The sequence below is a fragment of the Pseudopodoces humilis genome, chromosome 17, assembly GCF_049639895.1.
Source record: "Pseudopodoces humilis isolate 2021_Gansu_Grassland_sample_001 chromosome 17, ASM4963989v1, whole genome shotgun sequence".
NCBI classification, from domain to species: Eukaryota; Metazoa; Chordata; class Aves; order Passeriformes; family Paridae; genus Pseudopodoces; species Pseudopodoces humilis.
The window spans coordinates 14,058,772-14,081,523 of NC_142216.1; the positions used below are offsets into that span (position 1 = coordinate 14,058,772).

The 22,752-nt window shown below is 40.1% G+C and overlaps 1 protein-coding gene across 2 annotated transcripts in view; it reads right to left on the reverse strand.

Moving 5' to 3' along the window:
- The window catches only part of SLIT3 (slit guidance ligand 3), a 465,384-nt gene that overhangs the window by 63,561 nt on the left and 379,071 nt on the right, over positions 1–22,752 (reverse strand). For both annotated transcript variants that reach the window (XM_014253183.2, XM_088063492.1), the window contains 6 exons: positions 18,592–18,660; positions 17,469–17,540; positions 17,215–17,286; positions 11,887–11,958; positions 7,308–7,471; positions 3,443–3,567 (listed from right to left, as the gene is read on the reverse strand). In XM_014253183.2, the coding sequence (XP_014108658.1) occupies positions 3,443–3,567; positions 7,308–7,471; positions 11,887–11,958; positions 17,215–17,286; positions 17,469–17,540; positions 18,592–18,660 (574 nt within the window). The remainder of the gene's footprint in view (positions 1–3,442; positions 3,568–7,307; positions 7,472–11,886; positions 11,959–17,214; positions 17,287–17,468; positions 17,541–18,591; positions 18,661–22,752) is intronic.

Sequence of the window (22,752 nt, forward strand, 5' to 3'; positions counted from 1 at the left end):
AGTGTTGCTTTCACTCACCTTAGTTTTTGCTACAGCTATTCAAGTGAATTTTTTTCCAGTGGCTTATTGATTGCAAGTTTGATTAATCTCTTGAATTCCAACACCCATGGACTCAATTTTGCAATATCAATGAGAATACTTACAAGCCACACACTCTACAGAATGAATGAACTGGCAGGCTCCCGTTATCTATTTCCCAGCCCCAGCTGCACTCACACACACTGGCTCTTGCAGGTGGCCAGTAGCTTTCCCAGCAGGAGAAAGCTCCATCTCTCTACTTAAAATCAGACTTTACAATCTAAACCACACATACTATTTAAATAATCATTCAAAGAATGCTGTGGAGAAAAAAACAAGCAAACAACCAAATATACTGGAGAATGACACCTATGTCTGTGTTTAATATGGAAACACAAGTTTTATAACATGGAGAGCCAGTTCTTGCCAGCGCTGGTGGCACCCTGGAGCTCCTGCTTGTGACCCTGCTGGATGCTGAAGGTGCCGTATCCCACTCCTTGGGGCTTTCTCCCCAAAGCACAGCCACAACAGCCCTGTTCCAACCATGGCTTATCTTCAGCAAGCACATTCATCACCCATTTTAAGGAAAGAGCAGCAGCAAAGATCATTATCAGCTCAGCCTTGCCTGAGTGAGCAATCTCTGTTTCTGTCTCACCAAACACCCCTGGGGCCCTCCAGCCTCACAGCTCAGGTGGTCCATGACTTATCTCACTTCTGAGTTTACCCAAATCATCGAGGGCAGCACTAAAATTGCTAAAAGCACCACAAAGTATACATTCAATAGCAAAAACGTCTCTGTGAGCACGAGAAGTAAGAGAGGGAACCGTCACCAGTGTGACAGCGAAAACCAGACCACAAGCTTTTGAGAATGCAGTTAACTGGGAGAATGTTCTGATCCATCAGGCACCACTCTGGTAACTTAGGTCTCTTTCTGCTGGCTGCCCTGTTTTTTTCTGAAGGCTGGCATGAGCACAGGAACCCCAGAAAGCTGCTTGTAATGCCTGTCCCTTCACAGGGAACATTATGAAGCCGTCAGCTTAAATTTGGAAAAAGGGTGGGTTTTTCACTTTATTGATGCACTCTTCCACACAGGATTTTTTGAAAATCTACATCAAACAAGGAAAAACAAATGCTGAGAGGGCAGATTTAGGGCAATTTATCAAGGTCTGGGAAATAGCTTCCAGATGGATGGAGCTGTTTGGTGCTGGCTGGTGAGAAGGAAGCAAGGTATTGTTATTGAATTAGCATGAATCTCTGGTGGAGAGCTACATGGTAGATAGAGTGCTCCTTTCATATGGTTCGCATTTGGACCTGTCATATTTCATTTTTATTCAAAAACCTGTGGTAAAGACACACAGTTCTTTTTTTGCTTATTAATTTTCCACCAATTCTCCCTGAACTGTTAGCCAGTGTTTTTAAACCCTGCTCCAAGTGCCATGCCTGATCTGTTTGCTCTTTGCCACGCTTGGCTGGCAGCTTGGTGCTTACAAGCTCACAGTGGTTTTGGGTTTTCATGCACACACTGATGTCACCTGAGAATGTGTGTGAGAGAGGAGGAAAGCTGGATGCTCTGTGAGATGTTTAAACTGAGTCACATGAAGTGTTTACCAAAAGCCTTCCAAGGAAAATGATGCATCCTGGGGTTTAATGCACACTACAGCATGCTGATAAACTAGAGGATTATTCTTGATTTTTCTCTTTAATAAATCTTCCCTTTATAAACATGTCTTCCAGCAGTATAAATGCATCTATACCAGTGACTTTGTGAGTAAGGGATAATGCAAAAAAAAAACCAGAACAACAACGAGCAACCAAAAATCTAAGGGCCAAGGAAAAAAAAAAATATATTCTCATAACACAATTTTACTTAGAATAACCTGGATACCTGCTCCATGACATGTCTTACAGAGTAAGGTATATGCAAAGACTTATGTGTTCTCCTGCTAGTTCTGAAGTATTTTACTTTTCAAGTTCCCACCTGAAGAATTCAACATAATTTATGTTAAAAAGAAAATGAATATGACCATTTTCTTATTAACCTGAGGAGATAAAGTGGCTGTTATCAGGCTGTCCAGGTAAAGAGATTTTTTACAACACAGTCTTTTAAATCCTAGAAAAGTTTCTAGTTGACATGCCAATGGGTAGAAAGATTTCTAAGGACAGGAAATTGCCAATGCTTTTTTCAATTATTTAGGAGAACTGTTGTTATTCTTGAGTACTAAGTGTAGGGGCACTGGGGTAAAACAGAAGAAATAAGCTTTATATTTTCCCTTTCCCAGAATTTCAGCGATCTATCAATTACTCTGGGATGCATCCCAGGAAAACAGAGAAAGGAAATGGTGGTATCATCAGTGCCAATTAATTCTTAAATCCTACCTTAAATTTAACACACGGATACTTGTGCTTACTTCCCACATGTATGTCTGGTTTTGCCCTTCTTTTTCCCCCTATAATTCTTATTACTTTGTGTTTTATGAGCATCTGTTTCAACTGACCAGGACTGTAAGAAATATCCAAAGAGGCAAATAAAATCCCAATCTGCAGGATTCAGCCTACTTTGGTCATAGCACCTGCAACCCCCCCGGCTGTGAACAGATCATATGCTTCATTTATTACTTAATCCTTCAGCTACTGACTCCTGAGCTGGATTTCCAGCTACATCAGCTCTGAGACAGAGCCCTGGTGTCCTTAAGCTCTTATAGTGCAGCATGAACAAGGGGAGTTATCCATCACTGCTGAAGAAACTGCTTTACTCAGTGACCCTTTCCTCATTTCCCAGTGTGTTATCAGGAAGCCCACAATGACTGGAATCCACAGGATTCGTACTTGCAGATCCTTCTGTGGTGCTCTGCATTCAGAGACAGCTGATTTAGGGGTTGTGTCTGATCAGGGATCACCCTGCTGCTCATCAGACTGTGGAAGGTGGATGTAAACTACCAGATGTCAACATTCTGCCACCATGGACCAAACTGGCCCTTAATTCTCATCTGAACTGCCTTCCCTTTGGCTGGAAGCCTATGAAATGGTTGGATCTTGCTGCTGCCAGAAAACAAGAAACTAAAAGGAGAGTAAAACCAACTCACCGTTTTACATGGATTCTACATCACAGAATCAGAGAATGCCCATGGCTGTAAGTGACCTCTGGAGATTGTACAGCCCAACCACCCTGCTCAAAACAGGGGCAACCAGAGCAAGTTTCTCAGGATGATCTGTGTAGTCAGAGCACAAAGCAAAGCCATTCCAACTGCACAGGATGAAATCTGTGGCAGGGCACAGCTGGAAAGTCACACACACAACCTGCTCAAGCAAGGGAACCTAGGAGCCCAGTGCCTGTAAAATTAACTTCTCACAGCACAACAATTAAAGAATCACAAGTGATGGGGAGCAGTTTCTCGCTCCTCATGTAGCTCATTTGGAGTCATACCTTGAAACCAAAAGGGCAAGTGCACTGGTAAAGCTCCACGGGGTCAGTGCTGCACGTCCCATTGTTCTTACAGGGGCTGGAGAGGCAGGGGTTACACTTGGACACAACACTGAGATCCACCGGCTCTGGAAAGGCAAACACAGAGAATTGGATTGCAAAATTAACGCCTCCCATGCACACACAAATGTTCTTCCCCAAGCACTGGCACAAATGCACATGCTGCAGCTGCACTGCACGACACCATGGGATTCCCAGGGATCAGAGAGGCTTTAAGTACTTAAATCAAGTGCTAGGCAAGTCTCAATGATGCTTATATTCTCCTGAAGATGCAAACATATGCTCTGAAAAAAGCATGTTGGGAACCTCCAGGGAGTGGGTTATATATATATATATGGCTTTCAGCAATTCCTCCTTTTCTTAGTTCTGGAAATCCTGTAACAGCAACCCCAGGGAACTGTAACCTGACATTTCTGTGGCTGATAAGAAGAATGAAAGTGCAGATGCAACAACATAAATAAAAACCATGCACGAGACAGATTTAGTTAGAGGCTTATGGGAATATTTAGGTGCAAAGTGCTCTAACATCCTTAATCATAACAGAATTTGAAACTTATTTTTTTCTCTTTCTGGCCTGAAGAATGATCAACACTGAGCTATCTCAACAAAGTGCAATAAAGCCAAAATATGCAAAGATATAAATGGATGCAGGTAAATACATATGACTACATGTAAACCATATAATAAACCTCATATTTGTAGCAGAAATCTTCCAGAGAAGCAGTGAAGTTTGTAGGTGAGCAGGGAAACAAACACAAGACTAAAAAACCACTAATTTCATTTGGGGTCCCAAGTCAATTAATATTTTATGGTTGAGATTTTACAGAAAGCTAATTTAGGCAGTTATAGTCACAGTTATATTCACAGTTAAAACATGGTGATTTTTTAAAATGGCTACATTTCAAATAATAAGTATTAACTCTTTGGCTTTTATATGTAAAAAATAAAACCTAGCACTTTAAAGTGGCTTAAATTGTATCAGGCAGTAAAGACCTTAAAATAATTTTATTTCATTTTCAAGGAAATTAATTTTAAAATAAATTGGTCCTGTACTAATCAGAAGTGGGCGCAGAGCTTCTGTTACTGCATGATAAATGGTAAGAAGGAGTAAATTGTGAAACATCCTGAAAGTGAAGAAAAGAAGCTTAAATTTGATATTCAAGAGAAGGTGGAGCTCCAGAGTTACCAGAACTAGGGATGAAGAAATCCCTTCCAGCCAGGGATTTGCTTTGAATTGTCCTGCATGAGTTATAAACCTTCACTGTTTACTTTGAACACTTGCAGAGCACCAGCAGGGGTAAGAACAGGGCAGAAATGGGCTCTGAAGGGTCTCAGGTGACAGCAGCTGGGCTGTGTCCTGGTTCTGTAGTGATGGTGGTGCCATCAGGGACTGACTGGCAGTGCACAGGCAGTAATGAGGGAAAATACACAGGAAGAAAAATTCCAAACATTAAATAAAGGACTGTTCCCATCCTATTCTGTCTTTGTGCTGATGTCTAACTACATGCCATACATGTTTTTACCTTGGGGGTAGGACAGCAAGAGGAAATCACAACTGAATTGCTGGCATTGACAGGGGCTGGAATGTGACATATCTGAGTTACATTTGTCTTCATGGTAAAATATACAAAGAATAAACAAGGTTGGCTCCTCTGAGAGCTCATGAGACAGGCAGCAGTGTTGCTCTTTTAGATTTAGAGGTCAGTAAGCCAGAATTTGTTCTACTATTTATTTCGTAATACATGTACATTTTCCATTTATTTCTACGGCATAGATCAAAGCTAATCAATGTAGGAGCTAATAAGAACAGTGTTAGTTCCTAGCAGTTAAGTAGTTCATTACTTTGCCCTTGTGGGTTTGATTTATAAATCCATATAGCAAAATGCCCTCAGCCCAGCACATTCCTTTCCTCTACTGCATAGCTGGGAGGGCAAGTTAATAAAAAGCAGAGCTGAGTTTGCATGACTTGCACATAACACACTTTTATTTCCTTGGCTCTGCTGAGACATAACCTCCTGCTCAGGCACAGGCTAAAAACATATTTTTAACAAGAATAAGTTAAACCACTTTTTTTTTTTTTTTCCTAATGTAGAAGTTCCTGGAGGTCACAGAGGACATCTGAGCGTGACCTTCACGCAGCAGCTCAAGGTACCAGCCCAGCACGGGCCAGCTCTTGGTGCTGGGGCTCAGGGTTTTGGGGGTCAGGGCTCAGCACTCCCTGAAATGGGAATGGGGTGCAATGAAACTGCCAAATCATGCACTGATTTTCAAAACATTTTTATTTTCATGAGCCAAGGTGAATTTTTGTAGGGCCTGGAGCTTCTTGAACTTTACTGCCACTTGTCCAGACCATCAACAGTTTCTGCTTGTGCAAAGACCAACTCCAAATCAACACATTTTTTCTCCTGTTCAGATAAAGCAAGCTATGGAGACTTTTGGGATATTAGAAAGAACATGAGCTGTCTAGTGGACCAATCTAATATTTACATATGAAGCAAACAACTACATCTAATATCCTGGATCACAGATCTACTGATTTCTTGCCTAAGTGGCTTGTTTATTTTAGAGAGAAAAAGAGCTTAACTCCTGATATATCACAGGTTCAGAATGAAGAAGACATCCAGCTTCTCTTTCTGGTTTAATTTTCAGATCCTGTTTAATATACAAAATCAATTATTTTGGTTCACTTCATGGGAACAAGTGCATTATTTGTTATTTTTAGTATTTCTTATACCTGTACTTCAGATTTGAGAGATAATTGTAAAGTCTGTGGTTTGATAATTATGGTCAGAGTTCTGATAGTTTTAAGACTGACATTTCAAAGTAATTAAATTATAAGGTTACAGTTATTAAAGATGTATTTGAAAGGACATAAAATTCAGCTCGGCCTTGGGAACCTGTGTTTTAATCTCACCCCAACATCATCATTTGTTTGTTCAGCAGTTTAATTCCAGCACCTATAAAATCACCCTGCCAGGCAGTGCTGTAAATGGGCATGGCACTCTGAGAGACATAAAAACAGGCTTTATACCCTCATTTCCATTTCTAAGAGAGGCTACTGATCCATCTTTTCCACTACAAATATAGCTCCAAGTCCTTGCTGGTAAACTAAGCAAACTGCCAAAACCCTTTTTTTTATTTTTTGAGAACATACAGATATGTCTTAATCTCCACCACTCACTTACGAGCTACTTACTTAATCCACAAAAAGTGGATCATCTGAGTGCTCTCTAAAGCAGTGCTGTCCTGTCCCTGAGTACCCCAAACTGTTCAGAGCTGCCCCTCAACCCTCTCCTGAATGAATGCACACTGAATTCAGATGTGACACATTTTCCATAACCTGCAGTTTCTGAACTGCCACCAATGGGAGCAGTTTGCAGATCTGCAGATGAAAATGTATTTTTGGTAAATATTTACTTTCTAGAAGAATTCTCAGTTTCTTGGTTTTCAAGTAAACATACCTAATAACTACAGTGCCGTATGTTTTTATAAAATTTCTGATTTTCGGAATTTTTTTGGGGTAAGTCACAGACCAAAATGCATTATTTGTTCCAGTAGGTTCTAACAACACCCTATATGCTAACATGCCATTACATAACCTGGTGTGAGCATCAGGAACACTCACTGCTCTGAGGCTCCCTGCATTTCCTGCACTTTGGGGGAGAACACAAGAAAACACAACCTGGAAGGAACTTGACGTTTTGGAGAACAAAACCCAAACCCAACTCCCCCACAATGCACAGAACCAAGGGTATAGAGGTGAGGACCTTTGGGCAGGACAGGGCAGAGGGTTCCAGCTGGCTCCTACCTTTGCACTGGAAGTGGTGGGTGGGAGTGGTGAGCAGCAGCCTGTCCACCATGGCTTCGGGGCCGCGGCAGCGGGCGATCCCGGGCTCCTTGTAGCCCGCCTTCACCCACTCGGAGAGCCAGCGCAGGTGGCAGTCGCAGTGCAGAGGGTTGGTGCCCAGAGCCCTCGTGGTGCAAAACAGTTAGCACAGGTTATTATTTATTTGGCAAAGATAACAAACAGCTCTGATCTCACCAGGCACAGTTTATTCTATGTTTCTACAGGGATGCTTTGTTCCCCAACACAGCAAAGATCTGATGAGCATTCAGGAAGGATTTTAGATTTATCTCCTGCAGTATTCCTGCTCCTCTCCTTTCTTCCCATCATTATTAGGGAAGTTGTATAAATACCTGAGAAGAAATACCTTTTTCAAATAATCATGCTTGAGCACTGTCACCAGACATACTGCTTTCATCAAATTTATCACACTGATTCCCTTTAATTCTCTGTCCTTCCTGAGTGTATTCTACACCAAATTGTGTAATTTAGTTTGGATCTGATGACTCACATCAGTGACACCTCACCAGACAAAACACATATGCAGAAGATACCTCCATTTTCCAAACTGCAACCCGGTGTCTGTCAACTTTATTTATGATTTTGAAAACACATTTGATGTTTGACCCATCATTTGACTTAGGTCAAATAGTGGAAAAGGATGCATTTATATAGTGCAGTTATAATTCTCAGAATTTTTCCTTTATTCATGAATATCTATCCAAAAGAAAACCAACCTTTTTACCTTAAATTTAGGTGCTGCCTTGACTAATTTGTACTTCTCTTTCTCTTAAAGAAAGTGTCTTTTCAGGCAATCAGTCAATTATAAACAAAGTTCACACTTCAGCAAAGTCAGTTTGAAGCCAACTAATTGTTAAAAATGTGAAGAAATGCATGTTGAAAGTCTGTATTTATTTTGCTCACAGTCAGCTTAGGACTTCAGCTGTACAACACCTGAACTGACATGAAAGGAAAATAAACTAAATAAAGAATAGCACAAGGAAGAGATACTAAAGAAGCAATGATCCAAATCAGTCTTTAGACTTTAAAATTTCTGTATATGCTATAAACTATTTTTAAGATGGTACTGTAAACTCAAGCTTCTTTCAAATAAAAACATATCAGGCAGAATATTAAGACAGAAACCTCAGTAAATTTGTTGATACATTTCTATTGGAGTGACTAATGAACCCACTGTGCCCTAGACAGATTCATAATGAGAGTTCATGGGTTCAAACCCTGACTGGGGCTCATTCATCAAAATTAAATGTGTACTGCAGCTCAGCATTAAAAAATATCCATCCACTCCTCCTGTAAATCCACTGCTTACAATGGAAAAAAACTACTGGGTTGACTTTTTGACCCTGGAACTGTGATCAACTGGCTCACTTGTCCAAGGTCAAACAAAATGCAGCAGTGAAAGCTGAGAAATTTTTAGTGTTGAGAAACTGCCAAATATAAAATGTGAGTGGGAGGACAATGGAAAGCTTGTTACCATGTTAATTAATATTTATAAACTACATTCGAAATAAAGAGGTTATATAGTCACTAGAAATAATTACTAATAATATTGTTGACAACTTCAAAAATGTATCCTTCCACACTTCTGTTTGTGGTTTGTGCTTTGTTTGGGGGTTTTTGCCTTTTATTTTTTTTAGTTTGGTTTGGGGTATTTTTTTTATTTTTAAAAAAATTATTTCTAGGAACTAGAGATAATTCTCATATTTTCATTCATGAGTTCTAACATCCTTTTTCAATTTCTTTGCCTATTATAGCAAATATTTCCAGAAGGTAAAAATATCTTCTGCTTTAAGGAAATATTACCAGCAGCATTTTTAAAATGTTGAGCAGATATTTCTGTTCAGACACTTATTTTGTTTAGGGGAAACTCTGAATAAAGTCACTTAAAACAACTCAATCCATGATAACGTTGAAAAAAAGAGGAGGGGACAACTTATTTTTATAGGCAGTTGATAAAAATTTGAGTAATTCAGCAGGATTAGAAATCTGAGCTGTTTATGGGAAATAAGGTGGAAATACCTGCTGTACTCAACATCATCTGTTGCTGAGGGTTTGTGGAATCCCTGGAGTGCCATGGGGTCAGTTTGTGTGTGGGCAGTGCTTGGGACACTGAATCAGTCAAGGGTGAGGACAACTGCAGGAACTGACCCAACTGGGAAGGTGCCAGTCCCATCCCAGAAGATTCTGGCCTCTTTTTAAGTCATATTATACATGATCCTACAGGAGTGCTGTAGGATTCTTATTATTATCAGTAAAGTCATGGCTTAAATAGACAACTATTTGATTCAACTAAATAAAGTAATAAATAGTAAACAAAAGCAGTGTACAGCACATACAAACCTACCTCCAAATTCAGTGAGCTAAAGCTATGTAGTTTGTTATGATATCTCCATTAGAGTGAGATGATGTTCATGACATAAAGGAAATTTGGTGAAAATGTTCCTGTAGGCTTTAAACAGCTATGGAGAAAGTGATTGGACCATCTAGATCACACTTTTGCTCTTCCAATTACAGACCAACTAAAACTATTGCAAAAGACTCTGACTAAAACCAATAGTTTTGTCTATGTTACACAAACATCTCTCTGCAGTTGTAAAAGCCAGTTTGATGTCCCCCTTGTCCTGCCACAGGAGGCTTGGGCTGACCATCCTCCCCACACCCTGGTACTCAGCTCTCCCCTGCCACAACACCAATCCCATCCTCAGCCACACACCTTGCATGGTTAAGACAAATTTTTGTTCTCCCATGCCTTAGGAGTTTGATGGGCAGCAAGTCCAAACTGACTCCAAGTGCATGCATGCTTTCTCTTTGAAGATCTATGTATCAGGAGGGGCTCAAAATGTATTTATTTTCAATCACATATGACTCAGTTTTGAGTAAGCACAGCTTTTTCGGGCATGTGAAGAAAAAATTCATTGTGGTTGCTAAAAGTTTCAGGATCCTCTTTAAGAAACTGGAGAGCACAATTGCACTGTAAAATTCAACTGCTCAACTGTGCAAATTACACCCCAGACAGGTCTTATTTATTTTATGGATCCTATTTATTACTGTTCATTTGGGCTTTGTGTATTTTACATTTCTGGCAGCACATATATCTAAACAGAAAGACTGCAGAGATTGTATTGGGCCAAAGGGGGTTTTATCACTCCCTAAGGCGAATGGTTTACCCAGGAAAATTGGATCTCCACTTCATTTAATGTAAACCCTGAGGGAAATCCAAACAAATGGGACACGATATGTTTATTCCTTGAGCTCTGAAAACACCCCCAGCAGCCAGATTCCCAGTATGGAAGGTGTCACTGCACTTCCAAAAACAGGTACAGAGCTTCAGCTCAGTCATACTTTCAATCCCAAGCACACAAAATTACTTGAATAAACTGGGAACAGGAAAAGCAAATGTGCAAAACCAGTGATACCAAGATGTAAGCTGGAAACACAGAAGATCATTTTTCTGCTCAAGTTGCCCAAGTTGTTCTCATGATTTCTGTCCCTACCAATCTGAGATATTTTTATTTTTTACTGTTCCTAGATGAACAAAGACAGAAAGCTGCCAAGAATGTATGTGCTATCCAGAAAATACTTAAATACAGTGTGAATCTGGTGTTCAGGGAAGTGTTCTGGAGGGCATGTTAAAGGTTAAAAAGAGACAATAAATAGATATAAACCTATGTTAAACATATCAGCTTGTGTGTACATCAGCATCAAGGCAGAAAACATCTGTATCAGCCTGTGAAACCACTCACTTCACAGAGGGACCAACACATCCCCAGCCCTCTGATTAACTGAGGACAGTAATCAAGAAACCTGCTGCACAAAATTGCTTTTCTGACATCAATTATCTAATAGTGTGAAGTATCACACACTATCTCAGTAAAAAAGCATTTTCTGGTCACTCAAGTTTAGTTTGGAGCCATTGCAGCTCTTTGTCTTTCATCAACTAAACTGCATCTGAAAGTCTCCTGGCCCTCTACCAGTATAATAGTAATTTCCTCAAAAAGCTGAAATGCCTAATAATTTTTGCAAACTATGGAATGAAGTATTAATGCTGTGAAATGACCAATTTCCATCTGATTAAATATATATGTCTGTAGTAGTGATTCATCAACAAGTCCATATACTGACAACATTCCAGTATGCAAAACATATGACACTTATTAAGCAAAGAATTCACATTTGCTTAATATTTGCTCTTTGTGGGAGGTTTCCTGTCTCACTCTCAAACCATAATATGCTCTGCATTTCACATTGACAATGCTGAAAGAAAACCTTAAACACAAAGTCCACAGCAGAGAAAACTGTCACACTTGCTCATTTGGTTTTCCTTAGGAAAATATTTTTATAACTAATAACAACAGGTCCTAGCAATTTTTATTTCCTTTGAACAGATGCACTATGAATATCCAGAGCACATTATGAAAAGTGAGCAGGAAAAACAAAACAGCTATACAATCCTACCAATGTGTGCTGTTTTACAAATCTGAAACCATCAATCAAAGAGATGAAGTCAGGCAGAAGTACTTACAGATGGGACAGGGACACCAGGTCATTGAAAGAGCCCTCAGGAACACTGGAAATATCATTTCCATGGAGTGTCCTAGAAGGGGGAGAAGCAGGAGGGTATCAAACCACAGTATTTTATCTGTTCCCTGCAACTGAAGGAATTGATGCTTAAAAAGCGTATTTAATTTTGATTCTTTGGGAGTTAATCTTTGAGTTTCACAACTCATGGACTTCCATGCTTTATCACCTCTCCCTCTAGGTGTTGGCATTTAAAACAATGATGCAATCAGAATTGTTGGTGAGTGCTGCTGTAAATTAAAAAGGTGACATACCATTTATTCTATTAAAAACCTACTGATGACAAGTAGACCCTCACATCCAGACCCGTGTTCTCTTACAGAATCCCATTAGCCAGAAGCACAGCAAAAACAGAGCAGGGGAAATAAGAATTGTGAAAGTTAAATTAAGTATTGACTTCAGAGAGATCCTAGGAGAGAGAGCGAGGGTCCCTGAGGGTAATTAAAGCCACACTTTACTGTTCTTACAGTAGAAAATACATCTCTGTGCTACCAAGGAAAGCACCTGAAATCAGTTGTTTTAGGACATTATGCACGCTATGCAAAGAAACTATCTTTTTTTAGCAACATTTTCAGGACTCCTGAAAGGAGTAAAAGGGTTCTCCACTGTTTCCAGGACAACTCAAGCACCCACTTTATCTCCTTCCTGAGAAATACATTTGTGTGTGGGCTACACAAGGAAGCATAAATGGGAATTACTGTCAGTGCCCCAGACATGGCAGAGGAGGGTGGAAAACAGAAAGCTGCTGTGTGTTTTGGAGCAGCTCTTACCCTCGAGTCATTTATTTTCTAACTTACCTGGTGATTTGCTGACACAGCAATCACAGTTTTTATTTCTGTGAGTGTACATATTGTTGAAACACTGAGTTTAAAACAATCCAAATCTCAACCCATGGAAACAGACAATAGCCCCAAATGAATCTGATTTTTGCAGCCTTTCTTCCCTGACACCACTTTCAGCTGCACCAGGATGTGCATGATGCCCTTCCAACATCCTGATTCTGAAATTTTCCTTTAAGCCTTCCTTGGTTTTGACTATTAATAATAACTTGGCATATATAAGGGTGTATCTCCAAGAAATGAATCTGAACAGGAACAGGAAGGATATGAGCTCCCACACAGTAACTCCAGATAAAACACACTCACTTAATTCTGAACAGAATGACCAACTGAGTGAGACAAACCCCACAGATATTAAACAAGGAGTATTTTGTTGGTGTGAGGAAGTCTAGTCAACCACTTGTCATCAAAATGGTCAATGAAATGAACACATTTAAATAAGCAGCTGCTCATAATGAACTTATTGCAAATCTTTGAAACTGCAAGACAACTCTCTGTAAACAGACAACTTATGTTAATCTTTGAGTTGTATCAGTCACATTTATCCTGTGAAGCAGTACAATTTCTTTTCGAGGTGTATTGGAAATATCTAAGAGAAGCTGAAGAATGACATAGCCATGTATCTGTAAAAAGTTAAACCCATCAAATAAAAACTTTAGAAGGACTGGCTTTATTACACTGAGGTGTTTCATGGATGCAAGTGCCTGCATTTTAATAAAAAAATCATGTCAGCAACATCATCACTCTTGTAACTAAAATGAAATGACAAATGTTAAATCCCCCCCTTAAAACTCATAATAATAAATAGTGGCAAGAGAATTCAACAGTGCAACAAAATCTTTCCTCTTGGATCAACATCAGAAACACATTTTTATACCAAAACTCCTTATAAGCAAATGGTCAAATAAAATCTTTCACATTAGGACAGTTAAAGCACACACACTGATGTGTGTATTATCCCTTAAAAGCACAACTTCTAGGGATCCCCCTGTCTAAACTTCAGTAAACAGCAGGGCTATGGACTTAAGGTGATGTGGATCTCCTCTGGAGGACAGAGTAACAGAACACTTGAGAATTCTTGAAATCAAAACTTCCTTCTACACAGAATCTCACTAATTTATTCCTTTGTCTTCAGGGAAGGAAATGAATTCAACATATCCTTTTGGACTGGGGTTTTCTGGTTGTTTTTCTTTTCTGAACCCTTCCCACGTCCTGCCTGCCAGCCCACTGTCCACAGCATTGGGTTACTGCAGACACAGGGGGGATGTGTTTTTGTGAAGAGCCACAACCCATCAGGGGCAAACACCTACAGGGAAGCGCCAAGGGTGCCAACCCTGCAGGAACCAGCACAGCTCGGGTGTCAGGGAAAGCCACAGTGTCACTGCTCCACGCTCACAACAGCAGAGCTTTCACAAACTGACTGGATAAATACAAGGAATCATTCTCTTATGCCTAAAAACAAAAAATATAAAAATAAGGAAACACCAGATGCTTCTGTCAGGTCAAGTCAGTGCAGCACCCAGCAATGAAAGTGTACTGCAAAAACTTTGTGCCCAAAGATTATTGGTGACAGCTTTATCATCCAACATATTAGTGTTTGTCTAAGCTTTGAACTGCAAGAAATATCCATCAGTTTTCAGTAAAACTGCAGTATCTGTTAACAGAATATTCAGTAGGTAATTTTATCCATTTTCCCCCCTAACTATAACATGGACAATTATTTAGTGACCTTAGAAAGTATTTTGATTTTTGGACTTTGCCTCTTAACTAAGTCACATGTGAAAATATGTGATTACACAATAATCTTTAAAATAATCTCGTCAGGCCATCCAGAGAGTCCTAATACTTTTAATTTTTCTCAATCTCATCTTCCTTAATCTGTTTATATTTAGTTTCTAAGAAGCCTAGCCTTGGACAAATTAACTGAAAAACAAATCCACAACTTTTCACTGTAATAGCTTTGGCTCAGAAACCCACTGATATCAACTTATGCTTATTAAAAAAATTCTCCAGACTTTACGTCCTGTGCTCCCCAGCACCCTTTGGCTGCTGTTATGGATAAACCATGTGAAGGCTGAGATTAAAGACCTGATTGTGTAAACACTGATAGATATTAAGATATTAAACATAAACATGCCGACTCTGCAGTTTTCTCACTTGGGCTTGTGCTGAAAAATCTAAGAAAAGGAGTTCAGAATGAAATATCTGTCAAAGACCAAGTGCACCATACAGCTATGATTATTCTGATTTTCAAAGCACTTATTTACTGTATCTACTGTAGAGGCAAAAAATGAAGAAAACGTAAGGAATTTGGAAGACCTTCATGAGAAGTGTCTGCTACCTTCAAAGGCATGCCCAGCCAAAGGTAATGAGATCCCAATATTCTTTTTTATTAAAAAAAAAAAAGAAGTAGAAATTGTTTTGCTGATGTTTTCTCTTTTAAGTTCCCCTGAGAGCGCAGATAATAAAAAACTGACAATAACAGATTTCATATTGTCTCTTGGAAACCATTTTCTCTTTGGAGAATTGATTTTTAGTAGCAACAGCGATGACACGTGGCAAAAGTTGTAGCTGATACCAGAGTTTTGTGGGCCATAATAAATCAAATCAGTCTGGAGGCTTCCAAATGCAGGGAGCAGAGGCAGAGATCCCCATTTAGGCTTCATTTCACTGCTCTGTGCAAGGCAGTGGGGGGTTTCTCCCTTGAAGAAGGAAGATACTTTTTGATTAGCAGATCATTTTAAAAAGCCAAAAAACAACAGTTGTCATTAAAATACTGCCCTCTGTTTCTGCCCATATGTGGCCTGCAAGAACAGAAGTGAAAAGACAAATTGTAGCTATTGGAAAGAGGGAGGCACGGTTTATCTCCAGTGTAATTCAGGGTAGAGAGCCCCACATGAGCTTTAATCAAACTAGCTTGCATATCAGAAGCAGGCCAGAAGACAGCTCCATATGGAATAATTTATTTGGCCATGGAACAGAATATATTAATCTGTGGCTGAATTTCAGGACTCATGTAACAGCTCAAATGTGACCATCCTAGTGCGCTAGAAATCAGGATCCTAAGCCAAACTTAAGACAACAAATCCAAATCACGTATCTTTCTTGTTTTTACTAATGAAAAGTGGGAATCCAAAACTGTCTTGTAATTTGGGAGGTTGAAACTGAGATATCTGTTTTACCACTGAAACCACAGTGAAAGGCCTCAGCCAAGCAGCTCTGCCTTATTGCTTCCACAGTCCCAGTACTGCCCATGTTGACACTCTGATTTCACATTTATGGAGCCACTGCTCTTTAAATTAACACAAACTTCTGCATCTGAACATAATCTAATTTTTTTTTTTTTTTTAATGGAAACTATCAATGTGAAGTGTCAAAACACTCAGGACAATCTTGACCTCCTCTGTCCTGTGCTTTGAGTGTTCAGAGCTCTTTCTCTTTCAGCACACTGAACAAACTCACCACAGACAAGCTATTTAATTTATCCCCTTTGGCTGCTCTGCAAGTCATGGTGACTCATTCATGTTTTTGGGCCATGGGAAGGTGCCTTCTCCACCTTCCTGACAGCTGCATGTGGGGCCAGGTGTCCACAAAAGCAAGGCAGGGTGTGTTTCTGACAGTGAGAGGCAGTGAATGAGACACAAGCAGAGGCCAGTCCTGTAGATGCCTGAGGAAATCTGGGAGGAACAGGCCCACACTCTTAAACAATATAAAGATGACTTTCACAAGAGATTGTAAACAAATGGTTTAATCCAGAAAGCTGCTGAAAGCAGCTACACTGGAAAGAAAGGAAGAGTGCAGAAAAGGACCTCCTAAGCAATAAACCACACATGGGGGGGCCTCTGAGCAGGCCCCCACTCAATATGAGGTGTTCTGTTATTCACAACTTAAGGACATTTGAGACAGGCATCTCAGTATTACTGGTGCCCAGCCAGTGGCTTGATTGATTCACTGATTTAGTGTGGGGGCTTCTAACTTCCCTTCAGATCACATTCTAGCTTGCCTGCATAAATCTGAATCCATAGGCAATATTCTGAAAATGCTCAAGTTTTCCACAAAGACACTCTCGCTGAAGCATCCAAGGGAAACTCACACTCTGACCAAGTGTGTCCAGGCTAAGAGAAAAGTCCATTCCTGTGGAGCACCCAAACATTGCTCAGGCAGAAGAGACAGACTGTGAAGTGTTTCAGAGACCTGTTCTCATGACAGTTCCTGTACCCGAGCTTTCAGAGAAAAGCCAATCCTCCTGCAAATACGTAATTCCATCTTTAGCACCCACCTGCTCTGGCCCCTACCAGACAAACTGCAGCAGAGCACAAATACATTGACACTAATTATGAAAATTCATGAGCACCTGCCCATTAAGCCCTCCCTGCCATCAGCTGCAGCCTACCAAAGCTGCAGCTCAGCTGCTTTGGAGGAGTTGCACTTACAGCACTCGCAGAGAGCGGAGCCCGTTGAAGGCGTGGACGGGGATGCACCGGAGCCTGTTGTAACTCAGGATGCTGCAGAAGGGGAGAGCAGAGTCACAACTCCGTGTTGGCTTTGGTTATTTCACTGCTAATTCAGCCACAGATAAGCATGGAAAGCCACATGCTTAAGCAACAAGAGATACACTAATTGCTCAACAGCTTAGATGGTGTTGGAAAAGCAATTAAAGCTGTTATCCAAACTTTGGGCTACTTACAGTGTTGATAACTGAGTCATGTTGCTGAAGGTGTGATTGGCCAATACACTGATGCTGTTGTTACTCAAATCACTGAAGAAACACAGAGAAAATATCATTTACACGTATGAATTAAGAAAAATGCCTTTCTGGAAAGGTTACATAATATCTGCACAGCAAAATGCTTGAAGCAATTGAAAAGTCATATATTATCAACTGGTGTATTTTCTGACCAACTTTGAATGAGCTATAAAGGAAAAGCACATCAGACTCCCCTAGAAAGCCTCAGTCAGAAATATTAAGGCATCTTTCCAGCACATAGCACTCAATGAAAAGAACAAATGAATAAATGATACAAGCACTGCTGAATATTTACTGTTGCAACTTGCTTTACAATATATTCCAGGCACTCAACTTCAATATGCACATCATTTTGACAGGTACTAGAACAAAATTTCATTTCTCATTTTAAAAAGTCATTTAGGCTCTACCAGAACATTTTGTTTTGTTATTGGTCTCCCTTGAAAAGCAAAATTAGAGATGTTTCCAAATAAAAAACCACTTAAAACAAAGGGTTCCATTTTTTCCTCCATGCTGTTTTGGTCTGAGGTTGCCCAGCCCATTGGACTGGAGTATCTGCACAGCTGATTCCAACAGGATTTGAAAATTCCTGATAAATAGTTCAGGCAGGAGATTTCACTCCTGTGTATTTCAAGGAGCAATTTACAGAACAAAGTCTAGCTGTGTCTCTATCTGCATGACTGTTCACAGAAGAAACAGCTATGCAAATTGCCATTGCCTTAGCATTATAAATACTGCCTCATCTAGCACAAATTAATGTGTCTCCTCTGCTAATGACCTTTACAGATAAATCTGCCAAGTGAAACTTCAGCAGCCTGTGTGAGAATTTTGTCCTCTTGGGGTCCTGCAGAGCAAGGGGCTTCTCAGGCACCCAACTCTTCATGAACATTTACTGGCAGCAGTGTCCACTGTGAAATTCTTTCCAAATTCAAATTACAGAAGGTTTTGGGCGTTTGGTGTTGGTTTTTTTTTTCCCCCCTCACCAATTATTTATGTTCCACCAACAGCATAGTGCAGAAAGAGTCATGCAATTTTCCTGACATTGAAACCACGTGTGTCTTACATCAGTGTCAGGTGTCTGAAGGCAGAGAGCCCCTTCGGCACAGCAGGCAGATGGTTTCCTTCCAAGTATCTGAAAAAAGGCAGATTTGACAATTACACAAACACGTTAACAAGAACTCACATCACTCAATCTGCACCATGAATGAGGACAATATAAAGTCAGTCACTAATGAAATTACCTTTGATTCATTGCTTTGAAACTCCAACAGCTTTTACTTTATATAAATTAATTACCCCACATGCAAAGCACAACAACAGCTTATTGATTTACTTTATTTGTTTTACAACTTGGAAGTGCATAAAGGATTTCTTGCCTATAGCAAACAGAAATGACCATTTGGTTCTTCTGTGACAGCAGCTGAAGAAGGGGAGAAAAATTGCATGGCTTGTGTCCTGAACTTAGAGTTACCTTCCCAAGTGCCTCCAACAGTGCTGACTGCTCCCTGACCTTGGAGGGAGGCTTCAAGTTCCTTGTGCAGCCAGAATGGGAAGAGGAGCTGCACTCCCAGATCTCTGTGCTGCAAAAGGTCCCACTTATTCCAGCATCAACACAAACATCTACAAGTTTGATGGTGCATCCACCCCAGCAATACGCCCTCCTTACCTCTCCTTTTCACAGCACGCTGCTACAGGAGGAGAACTTGGTATAAATTAAAGACCAAAGACCAAGCTCTCTTGGAACAGAGGTTCCTCCTACATGCACTAAATATATTTAACAACATATCTTGTGTTTCCAGTGTGGAAGTTGCTTGAGACACGACTGAACCTATTTCTATGCAGACACAGGCATGGTAGGGCTAAAGCCTTTGGGGATAATCCTGAGTCCTCATGCAGGCAAAAAGAGCCTCCATTTTGCAGTTTTTCTCCACTGAAGAAACATGATCAGTGAGTTACTCAGCAAAACCCCTGAAAAAACACAATACTTTAAAAAAGCTTGCCTAGAAGTGAGCATGGGTACCCCAGTCTGCAGAGCTGATTTGTGGCAGCAATGGGATGTGGGCATTTCCCTGTTTATTACAATAAAATAGACACAGAGCTGGAGGTTTTTTCCCTTAACCTTGTCTTTTAGGTGCCCCTGGAAGATACCAATGTAAGAAAGTTCCAATGGAGAGTGACTACTGTGGTACCATGGCACGATCAAGATGCTTCTCCAGACATCTTCCAGAAGCAACATCTACCTGGGAAACAAATCCATCCTTCTCAGAAAGCACCAGGGAGGAGGAAGGCATTCCTCCCTCCATAGCTGGGATGAAAGAGAAAATGATATTTCTCTTCCTTACACAATGCAGCTGACTTTTCCTGAGGTAGACATGAGGCATTGCAATGATATGGAATGTTTTGAAACATAATCAAGTGTAGCCAGGAAATGCAGCCCACAGACACCAGAACACTTAATGTGCTGCCTCTGCTGCTGAAAACAGAATCCGATAATCATGTTAAGAATTTTTATTCCACACATACAATTTCCTTTTCTTTGGCAACAGGCCCCCTTATTCTGCACTTACTATAGCAAACAACAATAATAATAGATTATCCTTGTGCTCTGTGTTCCCTTTCTATGTTAACTGTAACAGCACAGAGATACTTGTATAAACTAAATCCAAGAAAATTTTCCCACAAACTTTATTTTTACATCTTTCAAAAAATAAAATCTATAAAAAACAACAGAATTTCTAACATAATGTATTTTATAGCCAGCATTATTTTTTTCCCCATTTGTTCCAGCTTAATTATCTCTCAACATTTTCTGCTGCTTCAAATCTCTTTTCTGCTGAACTCCAACTGAACTACCCCAGCCAGGCTCAGTTATCCCTTCTGGCTGTGCACAGGATCCCATCCTGGCAGAGCTACCCCAGAGAATGCACTGGAGCTCACCTAACTCCTGCCAGGATTAGGCTGGACAAGGTGGGAATACTGACTTCTGACCTTTTTAACCAAAATAAATTATTTTCTCAATTAAAAAACCCTACTGAACTAATTAATCTCTCCCCTGACAATGATCATGAGTGTTGAGTAAGAGAGTTTCAGAGCCAGCAAAGCAGGGACAGTCACTAGCCAGAGGACAGGTTAGTTGTGGAAAGCCACTTGCTTAATTTTGGCTAAATCTGTTATAAATTAGTGTGAAAATGGAGTTCCTTGGTAATTTCCCACTATAAATTGCTATGTGGGAGATTCTCAGAATTTAGACATGCATGTCACATTTTTTAACAGGGCAAACCACGTCTCTTTCCCCCAGCCTGCTGTGGATGCAGCAAGATTCTGGGAATCTGTGCCTTCTCCTTCATCCCAGGAAATCACAAATCTCAAACCCATGCAAGAGGGCAGGTTAAGGTTCTAGTCTTTATTCCAAACGTAAAATTCTAAGGATTTCTAAAGGAAATCAAAAGCAGGTCATGTATTATGTATTTGCAAGTTATATATGATTTTAGTTTAGGAAAGGAGACTCTTGCAATATGTTGAATTCTTCAGGAACGTATTTTCAGGATATTCTCTTGTTGGATCTCAATATGAAACAGCCTGCAATTTAAACAAACTGATGGTAGTGAGCCAAAGTTTCTCCCTCCTCTTTTGCTTTCTGGGGCAATCAAAAGTCAAGGGTGCACATTTTAATTCAGTGCTTTATGAGTCAGACTAACATAGACATGCAGACCCCTGGAGTTAAACTCCTACAGAAGATCTGCTTTGAATAGCTCTGGATTTGCACTGCAGCAATTTGATGGTTATATAAATGTGCTAGCAGAAAACTGCAATACTCATACCAGTGGTACAGTTTCTGAATAAACACAATTTAACTCTGAAAAAAGTACTGATAACACACTTTTCATGCATCCATCAGAACAATTCACCACTGCTAAACCTCTCACCCCATTATCCAAAGCGTGGCAGCATTTTCTAAGCTAAATGCAATTCTGAAAGCACATTTAACCACAGGGAATTTAAAATAACCAAGGCTTTTAGGGCATAAGAGGTTGCCAAGTATCAGGAGGATCTGGGATGCAGGACTGGAGGCAAACAACTGCAGCAGGGGAGATGCCTCTATCAGAGCTGGGGCGTGCAGGGGAGCTGCTGGGCTCAGCAGGATGGATGGGGGCTGCAGGGGGATTGGAAGCTGGACACAGTGAATAGAAGAATTATTCCTGAGGGCAAATGGGCAGAGACACAGAACTTTGTGTATTTATGTGTACATCTATATAAATAAAAAAAAACCCCACAGATGAAGCTACAGATGCCCTGCCAAAAAAAAAAACCCTCAAAATAGCCATAAAAGAGTGAATGTGGAAGGAAGATTAAATTTTTAATTTTTTCCAGTCTTTAGCCAAAGGAATATGATGTCCATGGCATCTGGTATGCAAAGAAATTCTGATATGAATGAAGAAAAATAAATGTCTCATTTTAATTCTGGGAATCAAATTATTAATATACAGAGTCAAGAGTGAGTGTCAGTTGCCTTAAAATAGACCCTGACTGCCATCCAAAACAACCTCATTTGCTTCCTAAGGTTTCTAGGCTCTAGTTTAAATATCAGATTAGAGGGTTTTGGTTTTTTCTTTACCCTATGAATGTTGCTGAGAATCCTCAAATCTCAATAATGACTTGTAACCAACAAGCAGTTACCAGATCAAAAAGTGAAAAAAAAAACTAAACCAAAAAAACCCCAAATATGTGTTCAGCTCCCAAAGCAAGCCACCACCTCCCTACCTGGAAAGGTTTCTTCTAGAACATGGCCAAGGGGGTTGGCACTGTGGGACAGGGCCTGCAGCAGCCCCAGGGCTCATCCAACATCTTCCACACACACCAACATTGCACATAAAAAATTTAAAAGTATGCATAAAAGATGACAGCTGCTCTTTTCCCAACTTGTCTATTTTTGTACTGAAACCACTTGGATTGGAGGTGATATAACCAGCACAAGGTGCCAGAGCATCGTGTAACAATTTGAATCACTTGGAATCTTTTTTGTACTGAGATGTCTATTCAGTCATAAAGTCAAGCTCACAGTGGCAATCTGTGCTAAGAGGAGAAACTGGAGAGAGAAATCAGTTCTCAGGCAGCAATTGAAAAGGCAGAAAACCTTGAAGTATTCCACAGAGAATGTTACATTACAAAAATCAAGACACTTGGCAATTTTAGGTAGCTCTAAAATTAACTTACATCCCAAAGT